We start from the raw sequence: 16,761 nt of genomic DNA on the forward strand, positions 1-16,761 counted from the left end.
TAACTGGGCTTTTTAGGGCTAATTATACTGGCGGTCCGGACCGGGATCCCAAAAATGGTCGACCTTTCGACCAAACATAGCATCCATAGGATTCTGTCCATAAAAAAATAGTAAAGCTAAAAAGGATCTTCTTTTTGGAGAAGACATGAAGAATAAGAGAGGAGGTGTGAGAGGGAGTGTTACTGGCGGAGTGACGGAAATATGCTAATTATCTAATCACCGAAAATGGCGACTTGAGCTACTCTTGTTTCTTCATGCCGCCAGCGTATTGTCGGGGAGAAGAGGGAGGTGAATGAACTAAAATTTGGGGCTGTCATGGAATCTTTGGTTATTTCGTTGCACGTCGCAATTCCCAATTCCGAGGTAATGCCCCCCAGCCGCCAGAAGGGAATACAGACGTCAATGAAGAAGTGACTGGATTAAAGAAGCAGAAAGTCGGACAGAGTGGAGCAGAAGTCTGAAGTTGGAGCCTTGGAGGGACATCGAAATGGACCTGAGCTGGCCGTTGCGCCTGGAAATTTCAAGCCTCCAACACAAAGCAGCGTAGTGCGTTTGCCGATGTAAACAAACATCCCGACACCACATGCAGATTGAGGCTGTGCGTCTCATGAGTGCCCCGAGTCAACAATCGAAATCTGTATTTGGCGCATAGCGCGCGGAAAGCACAGGAGAGCTGGGTCCATGTACCAGGCTTACGTGGAGAGAGGATTAATTAGATTTATTGATTTGATATCTATCTTTTTCTGGTATCTCAGTTTCCCAATTCTGTTCAACTCGTAGCTAGTATGTGAACAGACCCAAAAAGGAGTTTTCTGATCAGAGGTTCCCCTTGAAAGCGCCCGCAAAGCAAGAAGAAACGCCGAGCTACCCATAAAAAAAAAATGCAATCTCCGCCGATTGACGAGTACACACATCAAACCACGCCAATTAAATAGAATTCCGTCGGATCATTGCGAGGAGAGGAGGGAGGGGAAGATAGGTCCTCATGAAATGCGTATATGACGTATATGCTTATAATATCGATAAATGCTGTAGCAAACTAACGGTACGCCCCTGTATATCCTAGTTAGTCGACCTGCAAAACTTGAAGAGATCGTGAAAAAGTAAGAGACATACCGGAGAATTGTTGCCCTCCTATAGTCGTTTGCCCTGTCCCGAGCCCACGCGCAGATTGAGGTAAGGGTATTTGCGAGATAGAAGCTGGCATGTCCAGTCGGCGGATAAGGTCGACCATCTTGTCTGCCGAGAAGCGGCCAGCGGTGTAGGTTGAAGCCGCGGGAATAACACTGAGTAGATATACAATATCGCGAGGTAATGGAGCGGGCGAGCCCTGAGATCGGTATTGCGACCCACTTGTTGGAACTTGGAGCGTCGGCTGCGTTCGCTTTTGCTGATCCAATTGTCGTCTCTGTGTTGTTTTTAGGGGCGACTCGCCCCGAACAAATTTGCGAGGCCGCGAAATATCATCATCGAAATCCTCTAGCGGTCTCTTGGGTGAATGAGTGACTGAATGATCCTGAGGTCTTGATGTAGGAGTGCCGTGGCGAGATGTCACTTGCGCCCCAGGATATCCCGTCTTCGGTCTTGTTTGGGAAGGAGAGATTATGGGTCGAAAAGTCGTAGGATCGAAGTTAGGAGTGGCAAATCGATACGCAAATTGCTCCAATGTTGGATCATCTGGGAATAGTTCGCGCATGCGAGTCTCGAGATTTATGACCTGGACCAAATCACCGTACCTTGACTCATATTCATGAAGGAATGCAAATATAGGCTTGGTCTTATGTACGTTATCAGGGTTTGAGGCAAGCTTTCTCACTGTCATCTCGAACACTGCTCGGGCATCTGGAAGAAAATAGTTAGTACTCTATTTGCGTTGAACTTCAAAGCAAGAGTAGTAACTTACTAATGACATCATTGATATCGATTAAATGCTTTAAATATTCGAGAGCGAAATTCTCATCATCGGGAAATAGTTTAGCCCCCCGTTCAAAGATCTTGGTGGCAGCTGGATCCTTGTAACAATGGTACTCGATGAGAGCGCTCGCAATATAGACATCACTCGTGATGCGTCCCTTCTTTCGGGCATCTGCAAAGACTTGCCGGGATCCAGGGATTTCTCCAGGCTTGCCTTTGCCCTGGATGCGGCGCATGGCACGCATAAGAGCTATCCACGCGAAGGAAACGGTTTTGGATAATATACCAATCTGTATGGAATGCGCATTCCGAACCGCCTCGATCTGGGAATTTTTGACAGATTCTTTAGTTTTTATTTCCCTCTGATCGTCATCATCGTCATCGTCATCATTTCTCACTGGCGGTGTATCGGGATTCGACTTAAATGTTTCCTCAAGGCGAGCAACATCTTGTGTTTCTCGCGTGCGTGCTTTGGCAATCAAATCGTAAAGCGAATCAAGAAGCCTGTCATACGGCTCCCTTACCTTGGTGCCTCGTTTGATGGGATCTTGTTCAGATTCCGAAGTGATTTCAAGCCGATCGGCACGTTTAAATGCAAGCAAACAACTTTCAGGGTTAGCATCGATGCCGTTTTTCAAAAAATCGTTTCCTTCTGTCTCCATGTCGTTGAGGAAACAGAAATCAGCTGCCTCGAACCAGATTTCCGGAAGAAACCTAAGCGCCATAAGAGCTTGCTTGTAAACGTAGGCCACACGAGTTTTGTATGCAGCTAGGTCGTCTTCCCTCAAAACCAGAGGATCTCCTTTCTCCCAGCTAATCCAGCGTTTCCAGATCTCAATTTGTTGCAAAAACTCGACGTCTCCATCCGAACCAGGGACAGGAGGTAACCTGGGGAATGTTGTCCGGATCAAGTCTCGTGTGAAGTTTTGCAACTCGGTATAGGAGCTGCGTGCGGTCATATACGAAGGTGACTGTTCTTGCAAGAACTTCCGTCCCTGAAGAGCAAAAAGATGAGGTTTAGTACAAGTTTTTAGGAAAGGGGAGTCCATTCAAAATTACCGTAAGTTTATTAAGACCCATCTCAAACTGATCGTATTCTTTCCATAGCGTGTTTACCACCTGCATTGGAACACAGATGGCTCTCTGGTAGCCCTTGCGGAGGAGATCCATTTTCTGCTGGTCCTGCCATCCAGAACCTCCGACGTTACCCGGTCCAGAGCGGATGAACTGAATATAGTCGGACCAGATAGACCCAGAGTCTTTGTCCATACCGATGTGCTGAAGCGCAAGGTCATATGCGGATGAGATAATTCTTCGGGCCTGCCCAGTTGTGTCCGTTGATAGAGGGTTGCGGCGTCGCACGTAATCTAAGTAGACCGTCCACAGTTGAACCGCCGGAATAGTAAGAAGCGTCCTATTAAATATTTGTTCGAGACGAAATAGCTCGTTGAGTTCGGATTCCATGGTTGCGTATGCCACCCATGCTTCGGCCTGAGTCCATCAGTACTTGCTACCGCGTGTCAGAAGATGTTGTGACTTACAGATAGAGGAAACACCTGCAAAAACCGTTCGTAAACATCTCGAGCACTATCAATCCTATTGCGGCCCCTGTGTTCATTAATCAACTCGAGCCAGGCAGGGATGTCACCTCGAGGATCTTCCTGTATTCTGTCTTCTAGTATTCCGACTCGATCATGAGGCAAGCGACCTTTGACGGTAGAGGGAGAGTCTGGTGTAGGAGTGACTGCTGCACTACCTTGCGCAGTTTCGGGCTGCAAGGAAGTACGTGAGTTGTACAGATTCTGGTCTGTATTCATAGACCCATCATTCTTAAAAGCGAGAGGAACAGAGGAAAGAGAACTATTAGGAACATTCTTCGCGCTGGCAGATTCATGCGCAGCTTCACCAAATGATACATCAGGGGTAGAAGTAGCTTCATTTGCATTTCCTGGAGTGGGATGCGAAGGTATAGTATTCAAGTCCTCGACACCTAGTACAGCTGGTGGCTCATAATCTGCATCCCCCGTGTCATCCTCATCCTCATCCTCAACCACAAACCCACCAATAGTTCTGGTTTTCGGTTGAACTGAGGTACCAGAGGCCGGTACTGACGTCGAAGTCTGAGACTCGGGTCGTGAAGGTGGCTGAGATGGGTAGGCACTGCCAGTCTGCTGACTAGGGTCCGCGTCTTGGGGAAGGGAAGTCTGGGGTTTGGGCTGCGAAACTGAAGTAGGAGTATCTGGGGAGGTGTTTTCGCCGGAGTTGGGTTCCTCCGAGGGCCCAGGATACTGTCCTTGGAGTGTACTAGAAGGATCGTAGTCGTCCGAATCCGAGGCATTCTCATCCTGATCTTTAGCACCATTATTATCATCCATTGAGCCAACATTCATGGCTTGGGCCTGAAAGAAGGCGTTCTCAGCGTCATCTTCAGCCATCAGAATCGGTATGGTTCTGATAAACGACTAGGAAACAAAAATGCTTGGAAACCTGTCAACCGGGGTCAGCGGGCCCAACTCGCACGCAACTCGGATACTCAAGTGAGGAGCACCCACAAGATAAAATACGAAAATACAGGAGGAAAGCCGACCTAGAGAGATATGTCAAACGGGATAAAAACACAAACGACAATTTCGAGGCGACTCCCAGGAGAGTGATGGGGATAGGCAGGATCTGCTTGGGCGCGGTGAATCGTCCAGTGATGTGATGCGCCGGGCAGAAGCTGCAGCTCAAAGAGACCACGTGACCAGGGCGGTGAGCACGAGACTTATGCGTCCACACGCGGCGCGCGTCGTCGATCGCTCTTGCTGAAGTTGGTGGTTGCTTAATTACTCGCCAGCTGCTCCATCCCTCTCTGGAAACCTCCCCTCCTTCGGTTCTCCCTTAAATACGGCATACAACGTCTCTCTCCCTCGTGTTGATTGTTCCTCCCTACATATTTCCCTCCCATACCCCCAATCCCTCCCGTCCCCGACTGCTGCATTACACCGCCAATACCGCCACTTCCATATAACCATGTCTGTTGTTTCTCTCCTTGGGGTTAAAGTTCTCGACAACCCTGCCCAATTCCTCTCCAAATACCAATTCGAAATCACTTTTGAATGCCTGGAGCAACTTCAGAAAGGTGGGTTGGTATCATCGCCACACTTGGAATCGCCCCCGCTAATCCAATGCTCTAGATCTAGAATGGAAGCTCACCTATGTCGGCTCCGCTACTTCGTAAGATCTCTAAAATGACGCTTAACAATCTCAAGTTACTAATATATCTATAGGTCTGAATATGATCAAGAACTCGACTCCCTCCTCGTCGGTCCGATTCCCGTCGGTGTCAACAAGTTTATCTTTGAAGCCGACGCGCCAGACCTTAAGCGCATCCCTACCTCAGAGATCCTTGGTGTAACCGTGATCCTCCTCACCTGCAGCTACGATGGCAGAGAGTTTGTGCGTGTCGGATACTACGTGAACAATGAATACGACTCCGAGGAGCTCACTGCCGACCCTCCTGCCAAGCCGATTATCGAGAGAATTCGTCGCAATATCCTTGCCGAAAAGCCTAGAGTGACTCGATTCGCAATCAAATGGTAAGTCTACTTCTACTTCGAAAGAAGGCTACGGTCACTAATTATCGTCCGTTGTTTAGGGACTCGGAGGAATCTGCTCCCGCTGAATACCCGCCAGACCAGCCCGAAGCGGACGGCCTCGATGATGACAGTGCTGCTTATGGCCAAGAAGAGGTAGAACTCGAGGCTGCACTTGTACAAGAGTTGCACAATACGGAGGATACCGAACCAGCCAAGGGCGAAGACCACGAAATGGAGGGCACCAATAACCAAGAAGAAGAAATTTCGGACGGAGAGAGTGAAGACATTGAAGACGAGAGCGACGATGACGAGGACGAAATCGACGAAGAAGAAGGCGGCGATGCTGATGAGGACGTTGAAATGGGTGAGGACTCTGAGCCGAAGGACGACAACGCTAACCCGGCTGCACACCACCCTCAGCAGGAAGTCATGGTTCATTAAATTGAAACATACACTTTTTTGAGTTGATGACCTAGTATTTTCCTATAATCTCCATCTTCTGCATGATTTTATGATTAATCGCAATGTTTTTACGAACCGCCTATATATTACCGATCATCAGAAACTCATGATCTAGTTTTTGGTCTAGTTTCACGAGAATAGAACATGCATAAACTCGGACATGAACCCGCATATTCGCTGTGTTTCCCAGGAGACCGACGCAAGGACGAATGCCACTGTAAGAATTGCCCGGACTACCCAGAGCGTGACAACTCATTTGCGTTCTCCCTCGCAGCTGAGCCAGGCAGGGGATGGATGCTAGGTGCAGTAGGTGCTCGGGAGTCGGTAGCCACCACGAATAGCCAGATAGCCAGTGAATTAGTAGTGGGTGAATAGTCCTCGGGACTAGAACCTTCCCTTCTCATTAACACGTAAATAATACTTAATTGTCCGGAAATATTCATATTTGAATCACACCTGGAGACAGTGTCTACTACTTTCACCCATGAAAAGACAATACAATACGTCAATTGAGGACAATTGAAAAGCACGCCTCGATAAGATCATAAAGATAGCAATTCTTCAGTCACCGCTGATTTCAAATCATGGGTTACGTTGAGTGGGTTCGAAGCTCGTCTACCTAATGCAGCAACTCTGACCTGGTACCTAGTGGAGAGTGTGATATGGTCGGTGAAAAAACTTTCCCTTAGGTTGGGAAAGGGAGCAGAGCCACCTGCTGGACTTTCGATAGGTGGATTACGTACCGGCTGTTAGGTACCCAGGCAGTTTGTCGTGCTAGCTCAGGCCTACTGGTATGAAAAAAAAAAGTAGAAGAATGTGAGTTGAGAAACGTCTGCCGAACTTGCATGGTATATTATTATGGACAGTGCAGAGCATAAACAGACTGGATTCATGCCCAATGCCCAACTCCCATCTACGCCAATGATATCTTGAATAAAGTAGAAGAAAAATTCGCGGCCTAGAATCCGAACTTTGATCCGAGAGCTGCGAGATGGTTAGAAAAGCGAATTTAAAAAATAGGGCATTAAGTTTTGAGCCGTGAGAGACTTACCACCTAAAACAGCTTTCTTTTTCTGGTTCTGGACGTATTTGTCGACGTCCCTTGCCCAGCCACTGCTCGTCTCCTCTAGCCTATCCATGTTATCGTTGGCGAATGAAAGATTCTGGGTACGCTCCGTCATTTGCCGTTGCATGTAGGCGAAGTATCCTTCCTCGCCGCTGTCCTGGCGCGCCGGTCCAGTGGGCGTTCTTCCTTCCCTGGCGGCTTTTTGGCGTTCTTGCTCCTCTAGTCGCATTTGTTCTATCATTCGCTTTGATGGCGGGCGATCGGGTCCTCCAACTATAAGGAAAGTTATTTAGTGAGCGATGAAGATTGTACAAAAGCAGAGAACAGTGGGGAAACGAACTAAGAATATCCATGTCAGCCGGTGAGATATACTGAGTACCAGAAATCCACTGTATATTGCTGATTGTGGGTCGAGGAGGGGGTGCCAGCTGAGGGTTGTATAGCTGGTCTTCTGACCGGCGTCTGTGGGTTTGAGTTAGTGCCTTTGCGCTTCAGTTAGCTTGGGGAGTCCACATACAATCCGACTCCAGCACCCCAAACGCTGAATATCCCTACTTCAGATGGACTGGTCCAAAATAGGACGCAGCCATTTGGTGATACAGTAGACTGGGAGAGGCGAGATACGTCGGCCATATGACTGATGTTGGTGCAGCCGATCTCCTTGAGACCAGGAATAGAGAATGCTCGGGCGTTTCCGTCTCCAAATAATCCAACTAGACTGCATCCTCGACCGGAGATGTTGACAACTGAGGCAGAGTCACAAAGGTAATCATCCCAAGACCGGTGTGCGCCCTTGGATGTGGCGGGTTTGAAGACCCTGCACCCATTAGTGGTCACAGCGACTACGGCGCCATGGACCCTACGGCCGTTTCTTAAGCCGCCAAATGCGTCTCCTGTAGCTAATGCTAAACTACCATCGTCGGCATTAATAGGAATGATGTTGACAACTCTGTCCTCCAATGCAACCGCGCCAGCGAATGACGCCACGTAGGCACCGCTGCTCGATGGCAATACCTTGAATGTAGCCAAATTGCCTCTGTTTGTTCCCACAAAGCAGCATATGCTGGAGTAGTCTGATAGGTTACAATTAGCATAGCTCGGGGCTGCCATTTTTCGGAATATGCTTCCTACCTTCACCGTCTAGAGTCATAATACCAAACTCAATACTTGTCGGCACCTCGGGAACAGTTTCACTCGAACCTCGAGATTTGAGGAAACTACTTCGCTTGTTCTGCTTGGCAAGCTCTGATAAATTCGCAGTGTGGATTAAGGCGGGCCCGCGCAAGTCGATAATCGCAATACCGCCAGCTTCAAATCCGGCGGCGACAAACCCTACTGGGCTATGCTTTAGCGCGGTCACTGGCCCCTGTTGCATATTTAGGAGAGTCAATGGTAGAAGACCCTGCTTTAAGCCAGGATCAACTCTATGCATGATGTTGGTCAGCTTTCCTGGCCCGTTGTTGGCCCCAGGGGGTTCCTCTAGACCAAAGTTTTTGTTACTGCCCATTCGGAATATAGCAACCTCGCCGCTCCTGAGACCAACTGATAGTTCGCCACTAAAGCCCCCAAGAGACATCTCTGTAACATCAATGTTGTTAACACGGCCCACAGCTCGAGCTAAATCAACCTGAATGGATTCGGGGCTCTCAATTTCGTCGTCATGACCGATGTCCCATAGTCGCACGGTGCCGTCTGCATGCGCCGCTGTAACTATGTTGCGACTTTCAAGGCGCTTTAGGTGTTTTCTTCCCTCCGCACCACCTAGGATGAATTTTGGCCCTTGGGATCGCCGTTCCTTCAGTCCAAGCCAGGCACTACGATCAACTGGAGTCAGAGTGATCTTGTTCACAAAAGGATGAACGAGAGTAACCGAGGGCGGTAGCATGTTGGTAGGTGGAATGGGATGTCCACTGGGGAAACTCAATGTGATCAATTCGCCCGATGACAAAAGAGCAAGAACTGCTATTGGGTCGTGGGCGCCGCCATAGTAGGGAGAATTGCGAGGAACCACACAGATGCTGACCACCTCAGCACCCGGGGGGATCGGAAGCTCTGTTGTAGGACTCGGTTTCTCTAGGTAGGTTGTGATCATGGCCCAGGAGGACGTCTGGTAGTTGGGCGACGGGCCCAAATCGAGGAAGGTAAGGTTTTTGTTTCTCTCATCCTTTGGTTTGCCGCCTGCAATCAAAAGCCCACTGTCATCGCCATTCGCTTTCACACACCAGGCAACATCGGTAATCTGGTCTTTAATCCCGGTAATCGATCCGGCCGTAGAAGGCCGATCTGGAAGGGCACCCGGCTGATCAACGTTGGACGTAGTTATAGATCTAGCTAATAACTTGCGACCGTCCTTTGTGTCCCAAAAGACCAAACTATTGTCATCATGTACTGTAAGCATGATTATGCCATTCGGATGCCATAGAGCTTTGGTCAGTTTCGGTTTACGCGGGCTGCTAACTGGGATGTCGCCATTTCCACCCAAAGCGCCTGCCGGAACTTCATACTCGAAGTAATGTTGTGGTACGTTCTGTTTGAACGAAAACGTCACCGCCCCGTCCGGATATCCGATAAGAATCTTGCCAATATCACGGGGGGAGAAAGACAGGCTGATGACAGGAGAAAATCGCGCTCGCGGATTGCGCTGCGCCCATAGGTTGGATATTCTAAACGGCGTCATGTTTTCACGGTCAAGGTCGTAGGCGACAACGTCGCCTTAGAAAAACGATTAGCAAGCAAGTCACATCCTTTTCCGAACATAGAGCATCATACCATTCTGCAACCCGATGAATGCATAGTCGATACTGGGATCGGTGAGTAGCGCACTAGCGTGACTCGGGGGTGCATATGAGACAAGGAGTTGTCTCGTCTCTAGGGAAAATATGCTGATTTCGCTTTTCGAGTCAACACTGACGAGCTTATTGCCACAGAATTGTATAAACCTCGCGGACGCTTTCCGGGGCAAGGAGAAGATGACCGAGACTCGTCCTTGGCCAAAAACGTAGATCTGGCCATGGCCGAACTGCGACTCGCTGGTACCGACTGCGAGAAGAGACTGAACCGGATCGTACGTGAGAGCGCTTGTCTGTGAATTGATCCCACATCTCACGAGCTACACAGTGGCAGTCAGTAGAAGTCCTCGTCACAGCAACAGAAAAGCTGGTGCCTGAGCGGGCCGAGACATACATCATCAATATCGAACAGCTCCGGAGATAGACTGCCGGAGAAGTCATTTTGGATGCCGGCTTGCTTTCCCCTCAGGAAATGAGCCATTTCCTATGGTTGCGGACAGTAAGACAGTAGCCGGGGAATGATATGAGAAGGTATGAAGAGGAGGAGACCGAAAGATGGTCGGACTGGAGGTCTGTTTGAGCTGCGGAGCGGAACCCCACATGTTGAATGACGGTCGGTCAGCCTTTATAGCGCCCCGCCCTTGGTTGCCAGATGACGAGCATTCACTGCTGTCTATACCTTAATCTGCAACTGTATGGGTGTGTGAACATAACATGCGCAGAACGAGGAAATACGTGTATAACTGTAATTGTGTAGTGTCATTTAAAAGCAGGTGCAAAGAAATATTTCCTTTGGCACAATTCCCAATATATATACTAAAGCCCACTGAACGCCCATATCTTGAACGCAACAGAACCTCTATCAAAGGCACCCCCGAACGCCCATGCTATGTATAAACAAGCCAAATTCAACAAAGCTAAGCCCATACTATGCGGTAAGTGGCCTACTTTTCGTAGTCGCTCTCGTCATACTGTCGCCATTTTCGCCAAAGTCGTCATCAACTGTCTCCTTGCTTCGGCCTCCGCAGCTGTGTCTGGATTCTTTCGGTAGTATTGTAAGACAATGCGGTGTACACAGCGATAGCATGAGTACCTAGATTGAAATTGAGAACAAATTAGCATATAACAACTTTAATTTAGCCCACAGTATACGTACAGAAGCTGTCGAGTTCTCCCCGGCTGAGTTTTGGAATAACAAGATCCAAAACCATCCACCACATGAGATGAGGGATTCTCAAAGATTTTTGCCATGTAAACATCCCCCCAGACAGCTGTACCGAAGCCCGAAATCCCGCATAGTCGCTTGCTCTCCGGGTCCACGAGCACCTGCGACGGCTGACCAAAGTCGATTACTACCAGTCGTGGTGTCAAAATCTCATCCAGTGCGGGCGATATCCGACCAACTTGATGTCTGATTTCTCCATAAGGAAGGTTAATGAAGACATCTTCCGCATCGTGAAGAATACCCTCAAAGAGTACGAGAAAGGCTTCCCTCCAGGACTTTCTCCCTGCCGCTTTAGCCACCTGCCCTAAGCTCCCAAACGCGTCCGAGTTGTACTGTGCGATTCGTTTCGCCAGAAGCCCTAGGCTTCTGCCAATAGCTTTCTGCTCCTGGCTTGTGAGCTGAGCTTCTATGTTGTCCAGGGTTGTGCCCGGGATATGATGACGTATCAAGAAAGACGGCCCGAGTAAATCCCCTAGAGGATCGTAATGAAGTAACTGTGGAATGCATGGCATGGAATTTTTATTCAGGAGAGACAGAAATCTTGCCTCAGTGTCTAGCAAGACATGCTCGCGCCGCGGAAGCGACGTTGTTGGTTTCGGTGAGCATTTCAACACCAGATGAGCCTCATTAGATAGTCGGACCAGGTAGAGAGAATGTATATGTCCTGCTAGCGAGTAGACCCTGGCAACATGGATAGGGAGTAAGAAGTGTTGCTGGAGAACGGAGACGAGTTTCTCGGAGACCTCTGTTTCTATATGGGACGGGGCTGGTAGAAGAGAGGACATTATAGAATGACGAGGAGTTGACTTTAGACAATCCAAGGAGGAACCTGTCGTCAAATATTCGCATCTCATAGTCGAGACGAGCAGTGCTCACCAGGGGTCATAGGGCGGATCAGTTCATTGCAACAAGGCTGCTAACACGTAAGGACATGGTTAAGCAATCAGTCGAGTATAGATGGACTTTTTGCTTTCGAGCAACAGCAGAGATGAACATCAGCGATGATTATAGCTCTTTGGCCAGTCTCCATCGTTTGTAAGCGAGCACGATTTTCCACGCTCAAGGGAAATTACGCAAACTCGGCAGTCAATATCTAGAAGAAGGAAATGTACTCGAGATCTTCAAGACTGCGGAAATACGGTGAGATGAGTATTGGTCGATAATAATGGAAGTCCCTTCAGAGCGGGCTTGTCATCGATCTGTGAAAACTATGGAAATTCGCCTAAGCATCCCAGTCTGAGAAAGGTGTGACATGAGGATTTGGATCGGTCCAATCAGAGGGGCCCCTTGCCGAGGGAGAAAACCGAACGGCTCAGAGCGGTTCCTTTCTGCATCTAGCGTTCCATCGCCGGCTCCCGTATTCTGTGGAGTCTCGGGCCGCCGCCTTTTTTATTGTTATACTTCGCAGGAGCCCATAGGAGGAGAAAACCAGCAGAATTTCTCTTGGGTTTCAACCGGGAGTGACATCGATGATGAGCTGTAATCCTATCATGATGTGTTAATGCTGATGATCCTCATGAAAAATTAATGCCTGACCACATTTCAAATCTTTGAGGCACGGGCCCTTGTCGCGTTTGGGATATTCCTCCGGTGCGCATAAATGGCAAAATCCGCATTGGTACCATTTGGCGGTATTATGTGGAAGAAATTCTAGAAGCTGATGCCAGGCAAGGTAGGGCCTAGCGAGCTGCGAGTATAACTGGGCTGCGGACTTGAAAGTTCAAACGAAATTTGTATTCTAAGGTCCTCGCGGCGCTGGATCTGGGTTGTAAAGCTCAGCAAGGTTGAACCGTTTTAGCTTGTCATAATCGCTCCCCGCAACACTCATACTGATGAGGTTCTGTGTACCAGTTAGCCGCGCCTGATGCTTTTCCTTCTTCTTTTTCTTCTTCTTTTTCTTCTTTCTTCTTTTTTTGGGCCGAGGGATGAGTTCTAGAAGCCTCACCTGAACTATATCAACCAGAATTATCAAATCATAATTCTTCAAATCAACCGGATGCTCGGGTCCCACAACACCCGCGATAGTTTTGATGACAACGTCCCTATTGAATTTCTTGTTGCTTCTTACTGAAGGTCGAATAGCGTACTTTGATTGGAGAGCGTTTGTTAGCAGCTCGACTTCAGGGTTATTCAGGTTCAGATAAATTGTAGGCGCAACAAACCTTCTTCGGTGGACCTCCAGAGTGAAAGTGAGGCTTGAGAATCTCTCGTGCAAATTGTTCCACGTCAACGCTGAGGGTCTTTCGAATGGAGCGTGCAGGAATCAATCGTTGAATGTAGCGGCTGCGTTTTTGATCCGGTTTGGCTTGTGCATCGAGACAAATCTGATGCACGAGCTTTTCAGGATCAATTGATTTCTCGAATCGTACGAATACGACTGGTTCAGTTAGTGCTAGCCATGGTGTTTGAGCGCCATCACGTACTACAGGGAAGGTCAAACTTGACCGTTTGAAACAATGATGACTTCGTCGTCGTATTTGGTTTCAGGCCCTCGATCTCCTTCTTTATCTGGGCTTCAATATCATCAACATCAGAGTCGGATTCAGCTCCGTCTCCGCCATTTTCGGGGCCTTCCACATGCTAAAATGACACATATTAGGACTCACGGTTCGCCCATTTGGCGAGAAAGGATCTTCCTTTTCCAAGTCTTTCCTCTTCATTGGAGAATGCTTACCTGGGTGAGAAGGTCCACAACTTCGGCAGCACACTTGTTTTCTCTTCCTATTTCGCAGGTAACAAACACTCCCCAGTCTCCAGTCTCAACACTTGATCGTGGAGTGTGAGCTAGAGCCCGAGACTTCTGCCATTTGTTGCCTCCCTGTATGATACCTTAGGGAGAGAATCCATAATAACGAACGGATAGCGGGTAAAATAGAAACAATGATAGAAACCAGCTAGCGTAGACAAACCTTTCTTTTCTTGTGTGACTGATCAGCGGGGTTTCCGGGCATCTTTCTCTTTCCACTGCCGGCCATTCCAAAATACCAGGTATAACGGCACCTTTCGCCTAGGGTTGATCGATTTGCAGGAGGGTATGTTCTCGTAATGTTCCTCTCAAAAAGTGTGGTTCCCCAGAAATTCTCGATGATCATCGCAGTTGGTGGTGGGCGGTTGAATTATTCCCATCCTGGTTTAGCGGGGCGGGACTGAGGAGCGTCAACCAAGACCAAGATTCATCGGTCTCTCAATGCTTGACATGCTCTCGGGATTTTCAGCCTTGCCATGTGGTATTGCATACCTTAGTCTGTAGGTCTAGGAAAGACTGGCCAGATCATTGTCACGCCACGTTATACCAACGGTGCCGTCAATGGCAGCTTGTAAAAATGGGGAGACGCTTAAACCTGTCTGCAAGCATGACATCACGTTGTGTTCATGACGTACCATTCGGGCTAGAAGCTGAGCTCCAGTTGCAATAAGAGCTGTCCCTCTGCTCACTGCTGGCCGTGCATTAAAAAAAACACGAATTTCTTACAATTCTGTCGCCAATCGCACCATCGCTAGTCTTGGTTCCGAAGGCCTCAACATGACCGACATCGCTACGAGGGAACTCCGCCAACCGGTCGATGTCGCCGAATATCTCTTTCGCCGGCTACATGAAGTCGGAGTTCGGTCGGTGCACGGTGTCCCTGGTAAAGCCACCTAATTGAGCTCGTAAATCCAATCGCTTTGCCGCCGCTAACTGCGCTATAGGGGACTACAACCTCACGGCTCTCGATTACTTGTCAAAGTGTGGACTTCACTGGGTTGGAAACTGCAATGAACTTAATGCGGGTATGCTCGGTCAATTGAGCAGTAGCCGGCAAGGCTGGACATACTGACTTCTTGTCAATAGGTTACGCCGCGGATGGCTATGCTCGAGTAAATGGGATCGCGGCTCTGGTCACTACATTCGGTGTTGGCGAGCTCTCTGCTATCAACGCCATTGCAGGCGCCTACTCGGAATTTGTTCCCATCGTCCACATTGTTGGCCAGCCTGATACGAGGTCCCAGAAAGATGGAATGTTGTTGCACCACACTCTGGGTAACGGAGACTACAATGTATTTACGGCGATGAGCAAAGGGATATCTACGGCTATGGCGCGTCTAAATGATACGCACGACGCTGCCACGCTAATTGACAATGCCATTCGTGAATGTTGGGTTCGCAGCCGGCCCGTTTATGTCACGCTCCCCACAGACATGATCACGAAGAAACTTGAAGGGGAAAGACTTAAGACCCCAATTGACCTTTCGCTTCCCGCCAACGACCCCGAGAAGGAAGATTACGTGGTTGACGTTGTGCTCAAATATCTACATGCAGCGAAGAACCCCGTCATTCTGGTCGACGCCTGCGCCATTCGCCATCGGGTGCTCGAGGAAGTACACGATTTAGTCGAAGCATCCGGGCTACCCACGTTTGTGGCCCCAATGGGCAAGGGCGCCGTCAATGAAACGCATAAATGCTATGGTGGTGTTTACGCTGGGACCGGTTCTAACCCAGGTGTTCGTGAGCAAGTCGAATCTTCAGATCTCATCCTCAGTATTGGTGCCATAAAATCCGACTTTAACACAGCCGGATTCTCGTATCGCACTGGACAGTTGAACACCATTGATTTTCACAGCACCTATGTGCGAGTGAGATACTCGGAATATCCAGAAATCAACATGAAAGGGGTTCTACGAAAAGTTATTAAGGGACTGGGCTCCATCAAGGCCAACCCGGTGCGATCTATATCAAACACGCTTCCAGAGAGCGAAAAAGGTTCGAGCGAGCAGACAATCACCCATGCATGGTTATGGCCCATGGTGGGACAGTGGCTGCAAGAAAACGATATTGTGATTACTGAAACTGGAACTGCAAACTTCGGTATCTGGGATACTCGCTTCCCGTCCGGAGTTACCGCCATCAGTCAGGTTCTCTGGGGCAGTATCGGATACTCAGTTGGCGCGTGCCAAGGCGCTGCTTTGGCCGCGAAGGAACAAGGAAATCGCCGGACAGTGCTGTGGGTGGGTGATGGTAGCCTACAACTCACTTTGCAGGAGGTCAGCACCATGATAAGGAATAACCTTAACCCAATCATGTAAGTTCAGCGGACCCATGTGTCTTCATGAAGCTAACGTAATATATAGTTTTGTCATCTGCAACGAAGGATACACCATCGAGCGGTTTATCCACGGTTGGGATGAAAGTTACAATGACATTCAGACCTGGGACATCAAGGGCTTGCCGGTTGCATTTGGCGCGAAGGATAAATATAAGGGCTACAAGGTGACGACTAGAGACGAACTCAAGAAGCTATTTGCCGATCAGCAGTTCAACTCGGCTCCGTTTTTGCAGGTAGGTTTTACGGTATCCCAATTTGATTACTGAAGTGCTAATTTAAGCAGTTGGTTGAGGTCCATATGCCTCGTGAAGATGCCCCTGCTTCGCTCCGGATAACAGCTGAGGCGGCGTCGTCTAGGAATAAATAGGGTCAATAACCCAAGTCGGCTTTTGTGGATATAATCTTCTCGTAAATTATAGTGATTAGTCTAATCATCTAATGTCATGGTGTCCAAAGGGCTGAAAGTCATAGCATTCCATTAGCGTGAAACCCAGGATATTGTGGGGTTAATTAAACTGGCAGAAATACTAGAACGTCCCTCTCTACTTTTGGCTTCGGAAATGCAGAGGTATAGCTCGGGGGGAATTGAGTTGTCTACCTACAACGGCGTTGCCTCGCGCAGTAAAGTACACGGTAGAAGAGG

General features: G+C 48.8%; 6 protein-coding genes across 6 annotated transcripts; 2 read left to right on the plus strand and 4 right to left on the minus strand.

The window, feature by feature from the left end:
- Positions 1–1,039: 1,039 nt before the first annotated feature.
- rna14 (cleavage polyadenylation factor subunit RNA14) lies at positions 1,040–4,349 on the minus strand (the record flags this gene model as incomplete). The annotated part of the gene is made up of 5 exons (XM_041702124.1): positions 1,040–1,053; positions 1,117–1,842; positions 1,904–2,909; positions 2,974–3,405; positions 3,456–4,349. 5 exons carry the CDS (start codon positions 4,347–4,349, stop codon positions 1,040–1,042), a joined length of 3,072 nt encoding a protein of 1,023 aa, XP_041554941.1.
- A 577-nt stretch (positions 4,350–4,926) lies between these two features.
- On the plus strand, positions 4,927–5,933 carry asf1 (nucleosome assembly factor ASF1; the record flags this gene model as incomplete). The annotated part of the gene is made up of 4 exons (XM_041702125.1): positions 4,927–5,035; positions 5,091–5,130; positions 5,184–5,492; positions 5,552–5,933. The coding sequence occupies 4 exons, from the start codon at positions 4,927–4,929 to the stop codon at positions 5,931–5,933; spliced, it is 840 nt and encodes a 279-aa protein (XP_041554942.1).
- Positions 5,934–6,912: 979 nt separating this feature from the next.
- On the minus strand, positions 6,913–10,290 carry APUU_30974A (putative SNARE-dependent exocytosis protein (Sro7); the record flags this gene model as incomplete). The annotated part of the gene is made up of 7 exons (XM_041702126.1): positions 6,913–6,938; positions 7,006–7,293; positions 7,361–7,482; positions 7,538–8,093; positions 8,152–9,732; positions 9,790–10,129; positions 10,204–10,290. 7 exons carry the CDS (start codon positions 10,288–10,290, stop codon positions 6,913–6,915), a joined length of 3,000 nt encoding a protein of 999 aa, XP_041554943.1.
- Positions 10,291–10,775: 485 nt separating this feature from the next.
- Positions 10,776–11,546, minus strand: APUU_30975A (phosphotransferase family protein; the record flags this gene model as incomplete). The annotated part of the gene is made up of 2 exons (XM_041702127.1): positions 10,776–10,902; positions 10,966–11,546. The coding sequence occupies 2 exons, from the start codon at positions 11,544–11,546 to the stop codon at positions 10,776–10,778; spliced, it is 708 nt and encodes a 235-aa protein (XP_041554944.1).
- A 1,226-nt stretch (positions 11,547–12,772) lies between these two features.
- Positions 12,773–14,126, minus strand: APUU_30976A (THUMP domain-containing protein; the record flags this gene model as incomplete). Its single annotated transcript, XM_041702128.1, has 6 exons — positions 12,773–12,874; positions 12,980–13,120; positions 13,197–13,411; positions 13,458–13,614; positions 13,709–13,852; positions 13,944–14,126. The coding sequence occupies 6 exons, from the start codon at positions 14,124–14,126 to the stop codon at positions 12,773–12,775; spliced, it is 942 nt and encodes a 313-aa protein (XP_041554945.1).
- Positions 14,127–14,557: 431 nt separating this feature from the next.
- Positions 14,558–16,485, plus strand: PDC1 (alpha-keto acid decarboxylase family protein; the record flags this gene model as incomplete). The annotated part of the gene is made up of 5 exons (XM_041702130.1): positions 14,558–14,663; positions 14,725–14,805; positions 14,867–16,094; positions 16,144–16,351; positions 16,402–16,485. The coding sequence occupies 5 exons, from the start codon at positions 14,558–14,560 to the stop codon at positions 16,483–16,485; spliced, it is 1,707 nt and encodes a 568-aa protein (XP_041554946.1).
- Between the last annotated feature and the right edge of the window lie 276 nt (positions 16,486–16,761).

Source organism: Aspergillus puulaauensis, chromosome 3 (genome assembly GCF_016861865.1).
Source record: "Aspergillus puulaauensis MK2 DNA, chromosome 3, nearly complete sequence".
NCBI classification, from domain to species: Eukaryota; Fungi; Ascomycota; class Eurotiomycetes; order Eurotiales; family Aspergillaceae; genus Aspergillus; species Aspergillus puulaauensis.